General features: G+C 42.2%; 1 protein-coding gene across 6 annotated transcripts in view; it reads left to right on the forward strand.

Moving 5' to 3' along the window:
* Window positions 1-8846, forward strand: part of nfkbil1 (nuclear factor of kappa light polypeptide gene enhancer in B-cells inhibitor-like 1) — a 32416-nt gene extending 23570 nt beyond the window's left edge. For 5 of the 6 annotated variants that reach the window (XM_069919483.1, XM_069919485.1, XM_069919481.1 and 2 more), the window contains 4 exons: window positions 75-366; window positions 1932-2044; window positions 4085-4211; window positions 4983-8846. In XM_069919483.1, the coding sequence (XP_069775584.1) occupies window positions 75-366; window positions 1932-2044; window positions 4085-4211; window positions 4983-5545 (1095 nt within the window). In that variant the 3' untranslated portion in view covers window positions 5546-8846. The remainder of the gene's footprint in view (window positions 1-74; window positions 367-1931; window positions 2045-4084; window positions 4212-4982) is intronic. The other variant, XM_069919482.1, reaches the window with a different exon arrangement.
* The last annotated feature ends 7831 nt before the right edge of the window (window positions 8847-16677 follow it).

Raw genomic sequence — 16677 nt, forward strand, 5'->3', positions numbered from 1 at the left:
GTCTGGATATCAAACGTGGGTTTCTCACTTCTGTATGGACACTATTCATGAGTGAACCTTGTGTTTTATACCAGGCTGGGGGTTGGGCTGTTGCCATGCTTTCCAGGAAGCAGAGGAAGTTGCTGCGTTACGTGGAGGACGGCAGTGTCCCGAAGCTGAAGTCCTACCTCCACAAGCACCGGCAGTTGGCGGTGACCTTCACTGGGCGGAAGGGCCGCACCCCATTGCATGTGGCCTGTGCGCGGAGGGAGGGCGCAGCCGCCCGCCTGCTGCTGAGGCACGGAGCCGACCCAATGATCCAAGACCAGGGAGGAAATACTCCACTCCACCTGGCAGCTAGGGTGGCAGCGAGGAAGGGAGAGCAAGGTAAGATGGACTTAAAGGGTGGGAGTTAGTCGTGGAGGGGCAGCTTTCCTTGGATGTTTTCTCGGTGGCAATGGTTGAGTTACTTTATGGGTCGCTTCCCTTTTTAACTGCAGTCATCAGGAGTTAGAGATCAAGTGAAGCCCCCTCAATGGTATCCTGTCACACATTAGGGTGACATCGTTACAGCGGCAGCGATTGGGACGGGGTTTCGAATCCTTCGCTGTCTGTAGGAGGTTGGTACGTTCTCGCTCTGTCTCCCAGGGGCTCAGGTTTCCTTCCACCATTCAAAACATACAGGGAGTTGTAGGTTAATTGAGTGGCAGGGGCTCGAAATGGCCTTTACCGTGCCGTTTGTCTTAATTTAAAATGTAAAATATTCCCAGCTCAAAGACAGTACAAATTAAAAACAAAGGGAAGATGTTCTATGAAAGTAAAGAAGTTTGCATTTGCTGGGGTGAATCATGAACATCTGCAGATGCTGTGATTGTGGTTAAAAACACATAGAGATGCTGGACGAACTCACCTGGTCTCTCAGTGCCTATAGAAGGTAAAGATATTTTACCAATATTTCAGGTCTGAGCCCTTCTTCAAAGTACAGGTATGAGCTAAAAACAGGAAGGCATCTGCTTTAAAGACGGGAGAGGGAGGGGGAAAAATGGGAGGGGTGGGGGAAGAAGTACAGGCCAACAGACAAAAGGTGTTCATTGGATATAATAAGAGGAAGGATGAGAATTGGTTTTTGGCACTGTGAAAGGAGATGAGGGAAAAGGGAAGGGGAAGATGAAGGGGGTGTTGGCAGGGTTTAACGGAAGCAGGAGAAGTCTGTGTTAATGCCCTCCAGTTGGAGGGTGCCCAGACGGAAGATGAGGTGTGGTTCCTCCAATTTGCAGGTGGTCTCAGTCCAACCATCCATGAGACCATGGACAGACATGTCAAAAAGGAATGGGATGAGAAATTGAAATGGGTGGCCACATGGGAGATCATTGCAATTGCGGCAGACAGAGCCGCGGTGCTCAATGAAGTGATCTCCCAGTCTCTCTCATCTAGAGGAGACCACAACAGGAGCACTGGATGCAGTAGATGACCCTTCAGATTCACAAGATTCACTTGGAAGGACTGTTTGGGGGCCTGCTGGGCATCTGGTGCAGTACGAGGTCATACTCCCTCACCACCATCTAGGGGCCCAAACAGCACCTCCGAGTGAAGCAACGCCCCACCTGTGAATCCTTAGGGGTCATTTACTGCATCCAGTGCTCCAGGCGCAGCCTCTTCCTCCAGCACCTTGTGCACTGAAACACACTGTCCCCAAGGGTTCTGGTTAAAGGATTATGTACGTGTACTCCAAAATGAAGCTTGCTCTTCACACACTCCTAGGCAAGAACAGCATGAGTGGGATACAGAGCAAAAACTCTTCCATAAAATGGGTTAGCCACATTATACACGTTTTACTCTGTGCTGGTGGAATACTGATTCTGTGTTCAAGTCCTTGGTATACGGATCTTGCTTCTTCGTGGTGGGATACAGTGAGTGACAATCAACTTTCGTGTCTGATTGCTCTTTCTCAGCCTATGAAGATCTGGTGGTGCCTCTGAGCAAGTATTGCCCTGCTGCCATGGATGTGTTGAATGAGGATGGGGTCACTCCGAGAGAAATACTCAGGTCACTGACAGCGTATCAGGTAACCACTGTTTCTGGGGGCTTTGTTAACCTTCTATCTTGGAGAACTGAATTTTGGAAGTTTGGGACGTGGGAATTCTCCGATACAGTCCGAGCCCACCGTTCTTACATTAATTCCCATAAACTATCTCCTGCCCCTCAGCCTACAACTGCACATTTTTGCAATGTGGAAGGAAGCAGAGCAGTGGCATGGTCGCTGGGAGAATGTTCGGGCTCCACACTTTTAGCAACCAGAGGTCAGGACTGAAACACTGTGAGGCTGCAGTTCTACCAATGTCATGTCCATTGCACCTGAATCTATCATCCCTCAGTTTCCTCCATATCCACGTTCATTAAAAACCTGGCTCTAAGGAGACCCAAACTGTATGCATTAACTCCAGATCCAATTTCACCAATGCCTTGTATAACCAAAATGCTGCATTCATATTCCCCTTGTAATGAGCAACGATATTTAGTGTGGGTGGGGCACTTTGGTCATCATGGACAAGTTAGACTGAAGAGCCTGTTTCCATGCTCTGTGACCCTATGGACTTTCACAAGAGGATAACGTTTATTGGAGTACAGATGTAAAACATGGAAGTCTGTAGACACCATGGTTGAAGTAAAAACACAAAGCAGATCAAAGAGTGTACTCCATATTGCAAAGGTAATGATGCATCACCAACATTTTGGGCCTGAGCCCTTTATTAAGGTAGATGGAGTAAAGATACCACTTTTGTGGTGGTTGAAAGTGAAAAGCCATCAGTTCATTTACTATTTATTAAATAAGTGAAATGCAGACAAAATACAGTAAAACATCTGGTATTCAGCACCTACGGGTATGGCATTCAAGCATGTTTTTTTTGTTTGCTTGAGATTGTGTTGTGTGTGGAGAACGAACAGCGAAGAACCAATTTTAAACTTCTGTATTTTATTTATTTTCTGGGGTTTTTTTTCCCTGGTTACTTGAATTTTACTGTTTAATGAAGCTGAAAATGGTGAAATCAGGAGAACTGCATTGAAGTAATTCACTCCTTCCCTAGTGTCCAGTACAATTAGACTATCTCATCGTTAGTGGGTGTTCATTGTGGAAAATTGCAGTGTAACGTGGGAGGTGCGACTGCCCAAGTTTTGCAGAGTGTTAAGAGTTCAGATATTTTGTCTAGAGTACATACATGAAATCACAAACAACCCTTCAAACTCAATGCTGGAGAAACTCAGCAGGTCAGTCAGTGTTTCATTTTAAGTATCTATTTAGCAAAGATAAAGATACATAACCAATGTTTCTGGCTTGAGCCCTTCATTGAAGTATTGATTGTTCTCATTGGTAGGGGGGAGACCAGAACTAGGGGACATCGCCTCAAGATTCAGGGTAGTAGATTTAGGAAGAAGATGAGGAGGAACTGCTTTTCCCAGAAGGTGGGGTATTTTCTGCCCATTGAAGCAGTGGAGACGACCTCAGTGAATATATTTAAGACAAGGTTGGATAGATTTTTACATAGTGGGGGAATTAAGGGATATGGGAAAAAGGCAGGTGGAGATTGAATGGTGGAGCAGGTGCAATTAGCTAGATGGCCTCCACCTGCTCCTATTTCTTGTGTTTTGAGATTCTTTTTGGTAGTGCTACAAAACGGTACAAAAATAATAATAGATGGATATATAAAAGAGAGAAATGTGAAGAAGGAAATGTAAAAGGTCAGCATGGTTGGTATAACAGTGAGCATATCGCCTTTACAGCGCCAGTGATCGGGGTTCAAATCCTGCGGTCTGTAAGGAATCTGTGCGTTCTCCCCGTGTCTGCATGGGTTTTCCCCGGGGGTTCCGGTTTCTATTCACAGTTCAAAACATACTAGGGGAGTAGGTTAATGGGGTATATATTGGGCGGCACAGACTCGTGGGCCGAAATGGCCTGAATGTCTAAATTTAAAAATTAAACAATGCAATACAGAAAAAAATATTCAGTAATAAATAATGTTCAGATTAAGAGTCTTGCCAAGGAGAAACTGTTCCTCTTCCCCACACTGCACAGTTCCAGTATGTAGTCTTCTTTCCAACCTGTCAGCAGGACCAAGGGACAGAGGCCGAGGAGGAGGGTACCGCAGGAGAGGATCGTGCTGAGAGAGAGTGGTACTCCAAGCTGTTTGGCGAATGCGAGGATGAATTCTACCAATCGTGCGGCCGGTATGAAGGTGAGAAGGACAAATAGGTTCTAGGAGCAGGTAGGGAGAGGATGGAGCATGTCGGAGTAAGCCATGGATAATGATGTATCACTGCCCTCCAAATGCATGGAACTTATAGAACAGAATCCTTGGGCCTGTGCAATCTTTTCCCCCATACCCACCTCCTCCCACCCTGTTACCAAGGCCTTCCCTCCTTCCTCATGTAGAGTAGTGAATACAGCTCAGACCAAGCCTTCCCCCCCCCGCCCAATCTTAAATCACTGGTTACCTATTTCCCCTAGTGTGGGCAAAAGACGCTCCGCATTCACCCAATGTATTCCTTTCTTGATTTTGTCCAGATTTTTACATATTAAATTTAGTCATACAGCATGGTAACAGGCCCTTCTGGCCCACAAGCCTATGCTACCTAAATACCCCAATTAACCTGCAGCCCCCATACATTTTGAAGGGTGGGAGGAAATTAGATTTCTACTTATTCCTTAAAAAACAGCTCAGGCCCAAAAAGTCGGCAATCTATCTTTGTCTCCGATGGGCACTGAAAAGATGGAATTCCTCCACCATTTTGGTGTGTTTTTAGTGAACCAGAGTGCCCGGTGGAAACCCACATAGGTCATGGAGAGAAGGTTCAAACTCCTCACAGACAGGGCCGAAATCAAACGGCAGTCACTGCAGTAGTGTTGCGCTAACTGAAAAGGTAGATGGATATTCACGGTGGGGTTGGTGGAGATCTTCCAACACTTGGGATTCCCCATCCTCACTGTCTCTCTCATGTCCCCGAAGAGGACTTCCTGCTGCCCGAGCCTGAGCCGCAAACATACGATGACTGGGCTGATCGGGTGGCAAAGGAGTACGCGGCGAAGCGGGCCCAGGCAGGGGGCAGCCATCGGCGGAGGCTGCCACCACACCGGGAGAGGGAGGCAGAGGAGCAGCGAGAGATCCTGCAGCGTCTGGAGGCAGAGCACCGACGCTACCTGGAGAGCGCTGGGCGGAAAGCAGAGGAGCTGGCGGGCAGCCGCAAGCGGCGCTACGAGCAGGGCTGTGCCGAGGTTTTCAGGCAGGAGGCGGCGGGCCGGGCCGAGGGCCGCCTGGCCTATGGCGACATCCCCTGGCCAGACCCCCGGGGCACAGTGGATGACATGGTGGCAGTGATCCTCCATGGGGTGGACAGGAGCCAGCGGCAGACCTACCGACGCTACCTAAGACAGCAGCAGGCCATGTGGCACCCCGACCGCTTTGCGCAGCGCTGTGGCGAGCGGCTGCTGGAGGCAGAGCGCCAGAGGATCCTCAACACCGTCATTGCCCTCTCTCAGGCTTTGAACAAGCTGTCAGAAGGTGTCCGCTAGTGTCCCCTACCTCCATGGTGAGCACAAGCTTCCTTCACTATCATTACTCATCAGGTAATGTCTCCATGGTCCAACTACAACCTTGCAATTGTATGGCAGACAAGAACCAGGGAATGTCACAGCAGAGAAACAGGCCCATCCAGTTATGATTGTTCTGCCTAGTACCATTGAACTGTACTTTCAACCACAGCCCTCTATTACTGTGAGGGGGTCTGGGCAACACTAATTGTGACTCTTTGACTCTTGCAGAAGCCAATTTTGTGTAATGTTTGGTGCAATTACATGACAATACCAATTGGCACATTCCAGGCCTCAGGAGTATGTGCTGAGAGACACACTGGGGCTTGGCGCAGCCAATACACGGGTGCTGTGGGGAAGGACCACGGTCTAGAGTCCTCCCATTGTTGGGCCCTGAGGGGCTGAGACTGAGGGGGTCCCTCAAACAACAGAAACGACAAGATGCCACAAGGGTGGTTACGGGGCATTGAGAGAGCAAATGTAATAATGTACATTGATGAGAATGTAGAGATTAATATTATGGATGTAAAAAGACTTTGAAATATTTTCATTTTTGTAAGTAATTTATTGTGAATAAAGTATATTTTTGGTTTTAAAAATAATTACATGACAATAAAGAAATCTCAAATCTTGCATACCCCTTCCATCTTAAAATATCAAAATGAGCCTGAATTTAGCTTGTCCAATGGCCTCACCCACTCTGCATTAAAGAAGTTCCCCTGATGTTCCTCTGAAACATCTCACCTTTCACCCTTGACCCCTGTCCTCTAGTTCTTGTCTCCAAGGGATTATCAATTGAATTAAGTGTGGGTGGTTGATAAATAAGATGGAGATGGGACCTTTGGGAAGGATTTGAGAGAATCACACCTTGATGAAGGGCTCGAGCCTGAAACCTCAGTGATGTCTCTTTGCCTTTGCTACGTAAAGGACCCTATTTGACCTGCTGAGAGCTTCTCCAGCATTTTGTGTTTTTACTTCGTCTTCAAGACTTTGTTAACATCATTCGGAAATGTGGGGACAAAACATGAAACCATGCAGAAGAAATTTATATGACAGCGGAAATGTTCAAACACATCAGTCCGTCTTTGCATCTAGCTGAGACTCTTGTTAATATCATTCTGTAGCGTGGGGCCTGCGATTCCCAGAAACCACTGGGCACACGCGAGCCCTCTGCATTTTTCCACATCCTCCACAATCCCAAATTTCTGATGCGCTGCGGCCCTGTCTCGTTTAAAAAAAAAAATCTCAAGCGCCAGGAGTCTTCAGAAATAAAATGCTCTGCTCCCAGTCCGAGGAGCCAACGCTTCACTTCCTCTGCTGACTTCTGACTATACATCACGGTTACCCATTCTGTTCTTTCCCCCAGGTCTGCATCTTCATAGTGTGGGTGGTTTGTAATGGGCCATCCAGCAAACACAGCATCCTTCCTAGTTAAACCCACAAAAGTGCTGGAGAACCTCAGCAGGTCCTACAGCGTTCTTTATGTCGCAATGATATGTAAGCATGAACCCTTCATGTTTTTGTTAATCCACTCTAATACCTTCCCCCAGGGGAAGTTCAGATATTGTCAGAGTACATACATGACATCACATACAACCTTTGGATTCTTTTTCCTGCGGGCATGGCGGAATTATCCGGCTGGGTGGGGGGTGGTGTGGAGGTGTAATTTTAAATCGACTCCCGGTGTTATCAACCACCTTTCGACCCCTTGGCATTTATCAACCCCTGGGTGTTGATATTGACCTCCTTGGAGACCCCTACTCTTATCTATGCCTTTCATAATTTTATGTTTCTATAAAATCCTCTCTCATTCGTAATTCCAGTGAGTACAGTCCTAGACGACTCAATCTTTCATTATAGTTTAACCCCTTCATCCCTGGAATCAACCTGGTGAACCACTTCTGCACCATTTCCAAAGCCCATACATCATTCTTCATGTATGGAGACTAGAACTATTAATTTGTACAGATGCAGCAGAACTTCTTTGCTCCTAAATTCCATCCCTCCGGCAACAAGAGCCAACGTTCCATTAGCCTTCTTGATAGCCCGCTGCACTGCAAACCCACCTTTTGTGATTCTTTTACAAGAACTCCCAAGTCCTGCGCAGCAGCGGGCTGCAATCGCTTTCCATCTAAATAACATTCTGATCTATTTTTTTCCTTCCAAAGTGGATAACCTCACATTTACCAACATTGTAGTCCATCGGCCAGACACTTGCCCACTCACTTAACCTATCTATATCTCCGCTCAGACTCTCCGTATCCTCTGCACAATTTGCTTTTCCACTTGATCTGGTGTCATCAGCAAATTCAATACACTACACTCTATCCCCTCTTCCAGATCATTAGTGTATCCATTGTGAACAGTTGCGGGCTCAGCACCGATCCCTGTGGCACGCTGCTCGCCACTGATTGCCAAACCATAAAACACCCCTGTCTCCGAACTCTTTGCTTTCTTTGCTTTCTATCCATGCTAATGCATCATCCCCAACTCCTTATCTTCTGTACAAGACATCTTATCAAATACCTGGAAATCCAGGTAAACTATGCCCACCTGGTCTAACGTGCTCGTTATATTCTCCAAGAACTCCAATAAATTTGTCAAACAAGTCCTACCTTTGCTGAATCCACAGCTGCGTCTGCCTGATGGATCCATTTTGCTCAAGATGCCTTGCTATTTCTTCTTTAATGAAACTAACTAGCCTATAGTTTCCCTGTATTTTGCCTGCATCCTTTTTCGAATGATGATGTGACTTTCACTGTCTTCCAATCCACCGGGGCCTGCCCAGAGTCCAGAGAATTTTGTTAAATTCTCACCAAAGCCTCGACAAAAACTTCTGCTACTTTTTTTCAGTGCCCCGGGATTCATTCCATCAGGACCAAGGGATTTATCTATCTTTATTCCTTTTTTTAAATATTTTTTTATTTTTCACACTGTAAACCATATCAACCAAAATATGTACAAACGTATCTCATTAAATTTACACAGTGGTCTTTTCTCCCCTTTCCCCCGCCCCCCCCCTTTCCCTCCCTCCCCTTTCCAAAACCCATAAATATTCAACATATACAGTACAATAAAACCATAAAACAGTATTTTCACACAAAGGAAAATAAACAAGAAAAATGTGTCATCTATTTATTACATACTAAATCTAGTCGTTTTTCTTCTCATCATTTTCATTCTCATTCTAGGGGATGGAGGTCGTAGGCAAGCCCTCTCTGTTATGTTCCATGTATGGTTCCCAAGTTTGTTCAAACATTGTGACTTTATTTTTTAAATTATATGCTATTTTTTTCCATTGGAATACATTTATTCATTTCCATGTATCATTGCTGTGTATTCATGCTCTCTTCCATTTTCCAAGTTGACATTATACATTTTTTTGCTACAGCTAAGGCAATCATAATGAATTTTTTTTGCACTTTAACCAATTTGAGGCCTAATTCTCTACTTCTTATGTTACTTAAAAGAAGTATCTCTGGTTTTTTTGGTACCTTATTTTTTGTAATTTTATTTAGTATCTGATTTAATTCTTCCCAAAATGTATTTACTTTTGTCCATGCCCAAGTTGTATGTAATGTTGTTCCCATTTCCTTCTTACAGCGAAAACATCTATCCGATAATGTTGAATCCCATTTATTTAATTTTTGAGGAGTATTATATACCCTGTGTAACCAATTATACTGTATCATGCGTAACCTTGTGTTTATTATATTCTTCATAGTTCCAGAACATAACTTTTCCCATACTTCATTTTTTATCTTTATGTTTAAATCCTTTTTCCACTTCTGCTTAGGTTTATAGTTTATTTCATTTTCCTTATCTTGCAGCTTAATGTACATGTTGGTTATAAATCTTTTAATTATCATTGTGTCTGTAATCACGTATTCAAAGCTGCTTCCTTCAGGTAATCTCAAGCTGTTTCCCAATTTATCCTTTAAATAAGCTTTCAGTTGATGATATGCAAACTTTGTACCATGAGTTATTCTATATTTGAACTTCATCTGTTCAAATGTTAATAAATTATTTCCCAAAAAACAGTTTTCTATTCTTTTAATTCCTTTTCTCTCCCATTCTCTGAAGGAAAGGTTGTCTATTGTAAAAGGGATTAGCAGATTTTGTGTCAATAGTAATTTTGGTATTTGATCATTCGTTTTTTTTTTCTTTCTAAGTGGATCTTCTTCCATGTGCAGTACTGGTGAGTTTTTATATCGCACCAGCTTTTCATCCCACTTATAAAGTATATATTCTGGTACCTTTTCCCCTATTTTATCTAGTTCTATCTTAGTCTAGTCTGGTTTTTCCCTTATCTGGTAAAAATCTGATAAATACCTCAATTGTGCGGCTCTATAATAATTTTTAAAATTTGGTAACTGGAAACCACCTTGATTATACCTCTCTGCTAATTTATCTAACGCTACCCTTGGATTCCTCCCTTTCCACAAGAATTTCCTTATTATTCTCTTTAGTTGCTTAAAGAATTTTTCTGTTAAGGTATTGGTAATGTTTGAAATAAGTATTGTATCCCTGGGAACACGTTCATTTTAATGCAGTTTACCCTCCCTATCAACGTTAGCAGTAATTCTTTCCAATGTTCTAAGTCTTCCTGCAATTTCTTTATTAGTGGCTGATAATTTAGTACCAGTGGCTTAAGTTATTATCTAACCTGATCCCTCGGTATCGGATTGCTTGTGCTTGCCATTTAAATGGTGACTCTTTTTTAAATTCTGTATAGTCTGCATTACTCATTGGCATCACTTCACTTTTATTTGCATTGATCTTGTACCCTGATATTTCTCCATATTCCTTCAATTTCTTATGTAATTCTTTTACTGATACCTCTGGTTCTGTTAGGTATACTATAATGTCATTTGTAAATAAGCTGATTTTATACTCCTCCTCCTTTATTTTTATCCCTTTTATTTTATTTTCTATTCTTATCAGTTCTGCCAAAGGTTCTATTGCTAAGGCGAACAATGAGGGGGATAGTGGACATCCCTCTCTAGTTGACCTACTTAATTTAAAGTGAATTGATACATATCCATTTACTGTTACCTTCGCCAATGGTCCATTATACAATGCTTTAATCCAATTTATATATATTTCTGGTAGATTGAACTTATGTAATACTTTAAATAAGTAATTCCACTCTACTCTGTCAAAGGCTTTTCTGCATCTAAACCAACAGCCACTGTTGATTTCGTATTTCCTTGAACTGCATGGATTAAATGAATAAGTTTGCAGACATTGTCAGCTGTTCGTCTTTTCTTAATAAATCCAGTTTGATCTTGTTTTACTATTATAGGTACACAATTGGCCAATCTGTTTCCTAATAATTTCACTATTATCTTATAGTCTGAATTAAGTAGAGATTTTGGTCTATATGATGCTGGTGTTAATGGATCCTACCCCGTCTTTGGTATTCCTGTAATTATTGCTGTCTTACATGAGTCTGGCAAGTTTTGTGTTTTTTCTACCTGGTTCATTACTTCCAGGAGAGGAGGAATTAATAACTCTTTAAATGTTTTATAAAATTCTCTCCTTTTCGTTATATCAACCCTTTTTACTAATTCCTTTTCTGTACTTACTATCTCCCTTTCCAACTGCTCTCTTTCCCGATTGTAATCCTTTTTCATCTTAGTTACATAACTTATTATCTGCTTTCTAATGAAAAAAAAATATTTTTTTACCCAGACATAAGTTTTGAACTCTTAAAGAGGAGGAAGGAATTTAATACAGCGAAATCAACTTTATGGAAAAAAGGTTACAAATTCATATTAAGACATCCAGTCGTGCTTAAAATATTTATACCCGGAGAGCAAACCAGACTGTTCTCGGATCCAGAGAGAACGCAAGAATTTGCAGAACATTTGCAGGACAGGAGAAGAGATGAAGAGATGTAACAAGAATGAAGAACAGCGATAAAGTATCTATAAAGATGTAAAAACAATGTGTCTGTAAAGAACTAAAGAAGGGAAAAGAGAAGGGAAGGAAGGGAGTAAGGGGGGGAAGAGAGAGAGAAAATGGGGAAAAGGGGGATGGAGGTGGCAAAGAGGTGGAAAAGAGATGTATGCAAGGTATATGTTGAATTATATGACTATAATCATTAATGGAATACATAACCAAATTAAAGGGAAGAGACTACTATTGTTTCTATTTCCATTTCTTCTTACATTTCTGTCATTCCCAGGACCTTCGGGATCCATCCTTTTATAAATTCCTTCATGTCTGTGCCTTCTTCATTCTCTTTCAGGCCCACTATTTTTATGTTGCTTTACCTACTATAATTTTCCAACATAACAATTTTCTGAGATAAAAACTCTTGTGTCTCTTTAATTTTTTTGTCACTTTCTTCCAATTTTTCTCTTAAGTCATTTGCTTCCATTTCTACAGCCGTTTCCTGCTCTTTCACATTCTCTACTCTTCCCTATTTCTGTCATTACCAGTTCTAACCTTTGCATTTTATCTTCTGCTCTTTTCATTTTCCTTTTAATTGCATTAAACTCTAATGACAACCATTCTTTTAATGATCTCATTTGTTCTTCAAAGAAGACTTTATCTATATTCTGTTCATCAGTTTTACCTTTTTTTTCTCTTTGTCCATCAGTTTTACCTTCTATTTCTCTGTGAAGATCTTGGTCTTCTTCTTCCTCTTCTTCTGTGTCTGTATCTGTGTTTGTATCTTCTTCTTCACTTCTTTGTGTCTGTCTCTTCTGTTTTTCCTGATGAGCTGCTTGTATCTCTTTGTCGGGCCTCTTCTTTCTGGGCCTCTTGTTGCTGGTCCTCCTCTCCTGGGCAGCTCGTCTGTTGTGCTTCTTGACGTTGGTCTTCTTGTCGGTCATCCCTCCGACTACTCCCATGTCAGTTTCATCCCTCCTTCTTCTGCTGTCTTCTTTATCCTCTAGCTGAGAGCCCTGGTGTCAGGTGTCTCTCAGATGCTCGGTCTGTGACAGCCCACTCCTCTGCTGAGCCCCCCTCCTGCCGATGTTCTCTTTCTCCTTTGATTGCGCACTTTTGTTTGGCTCCAAGAGCCATTTTTGTAGTGCACTGGCTGGTGGGTCATAACTCTGTAGGGCAGTTACTGACCTCGAGGATTGGGTGCTCCTCGTCACCACAGCATCCTGTTCCTTCCTGCAGGTAAGGCCTTCTTCTTTCTTCTCCAGCGACTTCTTTTTTTCCAGTTGTTCTTACTTTCTCCTTCTTGGAAGCCATCTTCTTTCTCTTCTCTGTATCTTTATCTTCTATTTCTTGTACTCTATTTTTGTCATGCTTTGCTTTTTCCTAACTTTTTTTCCTATTTTCCTGGAGAGGGCTGGTTTTCCCGACCGGCCATAACTCCATCACATGACTCCTCTCCATCTATCTTTATACTTTCAGGTTTTATATAACTATAGAGCTGCATAACAATTACAGCATAGAAACAGGCCATCTTGGCCCTTTAGTCCATGCCTAACACTTTCTCCCACCTTCCCCCACTGAGCTACCATAACCTTCCATTCTTTTCCCATCCATGTACACATCCGACTTCTGAAATGTTAATATCAACTTATTTAACCTTTCCCTGCAACCCCTGAAACATTCTAGTAAATCTTCTCTGCTCTCTCTCCAATTCGTTGATAACTTTTCTATACTTTGATGACCATAACTGTACACAAATCTCCAAATTTGGCCTCATCAGTACCTTGTCCAATTCTAACACAACATGCCAGCTCCTATACTCAATGCTCTGATTGATAAAGGCCAACATACCATAAGCTTTCTTCACCGTCCTATCCACATGTGACTTCACCTGCAGAGAACTATGTACCATTATCCGAGATGCCTCTCTTCTACTGTACTCTTTAATGTGTATGTCCTACTTTGATTACCCTGATATTCTGAGTACTTTACTGATAACTATTACATCCAGATCCTCACCTCCCATCACATTCATGACTTCAGCATTTAAATGATATCTTCGGAACACACAGTCAGCGAGCACTCTATCTTTCCTACAGTACCATTAATTTCTCTCAATCCATTATCAATGATTGGTTGATCGTTTGCGTGTTGCGTTTTTACGGCCTGTAGCTCCAACTTGGTGGCAGATTAATCCCCTCCAAGGCATGCCAGTAACTCTTGTTTTAAAGATCTCTGGAATGTCTTCGTGAAGTGAAGCTGACTCTTGTAGCTTTATCGCCTCGGTGTAAGATTACAGCCTCTTCCTGCTTGGACCATGAACTCCCCTGTGAGGCAGGATAAGTTGAGATTGAGGCTTCCATCTATGGAGCAGCTGCGTGGTGTCTCGACCTTTTGCCAACTTGCTGGGGTTCTCAACTTGTTAATGTAAAATGTGTAATTACGATGTGTCGCCAATCATCCGCTAAATGAATAGAATGTTAACAAAAGTGCCCTGGAATTATATTTTATAAATAAAGTCCACAGCATTTCAGAAAATTGTGTCTATTCCATTAAGAGCTCATCAGGGTGCACCCAGAATTTCTACTATTGGTAACCGTAAGCTGTACTCAGGAAAAAGAGGTGTGCACAAAAGAGAGAAATAGAAACAAATTTAAATTTTAAATGTAGACCTATAGTCCCGTAACAGGGCATTTCGGCTCAAGAGCCTGCAAGACCAATTTACACCCAATTAATCTACACCCCCCCCCCCCCCCCACAGTATGTTTCGAGCTGCAGTACAGCAAAGAAATACAGTAATGTTTGGGATATTATTTCCTTTATTTGCCCCTGTGATCCTCAGTTTTCAATTTATAATCAAACAATTCGCATGTAATTGAAGTGCTCATTCCAGAATTTATTTAAGGTTATGTGTGTACCTTTTGGTTTGACCATGTAGAAATTACAGCACTTTTTATATATAGTCCCCTCATTTCAGGGCACTCTAGTGTTTGGGACATTTGGCTTCACAGGTGCTTGTGAGTACTCAGTTATGTTTAATCGCTTCTTTGGTGAAGGTGTAAGAGATCTAGTCTTGCTTCTCAGCTTTTGATCACCTTTGGTGTCTGTCATTTTTCAACATGAGGACCAGGGTTTTGCCAGTGAACATCAAAGAAACCGTTATGAGGCTGAAAAACAAGAATAAAACTCTGAGACATTGCCCAAACCTTAGGATTATTAAAATCAATTATCTGGAACATCAATAATAAGAAAGACTGCACTGGTGAGCTCAGTAATCGCAAAGGGGACGTCTCTCACTGTCTTATTCCTGTTTTTCAGCCTCATAATAGTTTTGATTGGCACAACTCTGGACCTCGTGTTGAAAAATGGCAACTACAGACCAAAGGTGATCAAAAGCTTTGAAACAAGTCTAACTCCCTTATACCTGCACCCAATGAAGCGATTAAACAAACTTGAGTACTCACAAACACCTGTGAAACCAAATATTCCAAACATTAGGGTGCCCTGAAATGAGGGGACTATGTATAAAAATTGCTGTAATTTCTACATGGTCAAATCAAAATGTTTGCAAATAACCTTTTTAAATTTTTTTTATTTATTACTTCACCATAAACATCAATAACAATATAATCAAATATACATCATTAAAATATACAGTGACATTTTCATTTTTTCCTCCCTACCCCCATAATGTAAAGTAAAAAAAAGAAAAAAAACAAAAAAAAATTAAAAAGAGCACAAAAGAAAATAAATCATGTCGTCCAAAATTCCATATTTAAGTATTGTCGTGCTTGTATCTTATCAATTTAAGAGATGGAGCTCTGAAATCAGCGGGTTCTAATATATTCCATGTATGGTTCCCAAATTTGTTCAAATAATTCTGTCTTTAGATTGTAGGTAATTTTTTCAAATGGAATACACTTGTTCATTTCTATGTGCCATTGTTGCATTTTTCAGATTGCCTCTGTTTTCAACGTTATTTTTATGCACTTTTTTTGCTGTTGCAAATGCAATTGTCATAAATCTTTTTTGGGAGCTCTGTCTAATTTTAAGCCAAATTCTTTGTCTTTTATATTGTTTGACAGAAAGATTTCTGGATCTTTTGGTATCTTATTCTTTTTGTAATGCAAATTACCTTGAATCTAATTTTAACGTGCACTTTAATTACATCTAAATTGTTTGATTACCAATTGAGGATTACAGGGTTAAATAAAGGGAAATAAAAGTGTCTTTGTCCCAAACATTACAGATGGCACTGTAAATATTCAGTCATAAATAATGTGCAGAGTTCCTGAACCAGCTGTTCTATGAAATTGAAAAGTAGGGGCCCTAAACCCTCCGAGAAATCAACAACAGATGGAGATTCATTGTGCGGACCAAAGTTATCAGCTGCCTGCACACTGATTCACTGGGCGGGGTGGATGTCAACGTATGCACTGCTCCTTGAAATTAAACCTTCTTATCGATCCAGCTGGTTGTTTTCCAGCTTCCCTTCTACCCTTTAAACCTGAGCTTGGGACTGCAGATCTAGGTGCTTTCCCCAAATTCCTCCATACTTTTTAAAGATCAACATTCCTTTTGTTGTGCAATAACACAAGAATGTTATACACACAAGATCTGTAAAGCTTTTGCCTGCCGTAAGGCAAAGTAAGAGTCGCGGTTAGGGTTGCCCTGGCACCCCAAACAGTAAGGGAAAGAGAGTCCCCTCAGAGACATCGTGTCCATGGATTCGCCTCCAGTACTTCTGCAGCCGCACAGACACCTGTTTGATTCATCGGCAACCTGAGCTTGTCAGGGGAACACAGCCCAGTCCTTATCGAGGGCTCAGTAGTGGAGAGGGTCAAGAACTTCAAATTCCTAGGTGTCAACATCCCCGAGGATCTGTCCTGGAGCCTCCACATTGATGCAATCACAAAGAAGGCTCGCCAGCGGCTATACTTTGTGAGGTGTCTGAGGCGATTCGGTCTGTCTCCGAAGACTCGAGTAAACTTCGACACGTGGACCGTGGAGAGCCTTCTGGCTGATTGCATCACTGCCTGGTACGGAGGTGCCGACTCTCAGGACAAGAATAAACTCCAGAGGGTTGTTAACTTGGCCTGTGACATCACAGGCATCAGACTTCACTCCATAAAGGACATCTACACGAGGCAGTGTTTTAAAAGGGAAGCCTATCCTCAAAGACCCCCACCACCCAGGCCATGCGCTCTTCATTCTGA

The sequence above is a fragment of the Narcine bancroftii genome, chromosome 2 (genome assembly GCF_036971445.1).
Source record: "Narcine bancroftii isolate sNarBan1 chromosome 2, sNarBan1.hap1, whole genome shotgun sequence".
NCBI lineage: Eukaryota > Metazoa > Chordata > Chondrichthyes > Torpediniformes > Narcinidae > Narcine > Narcine bancroftii.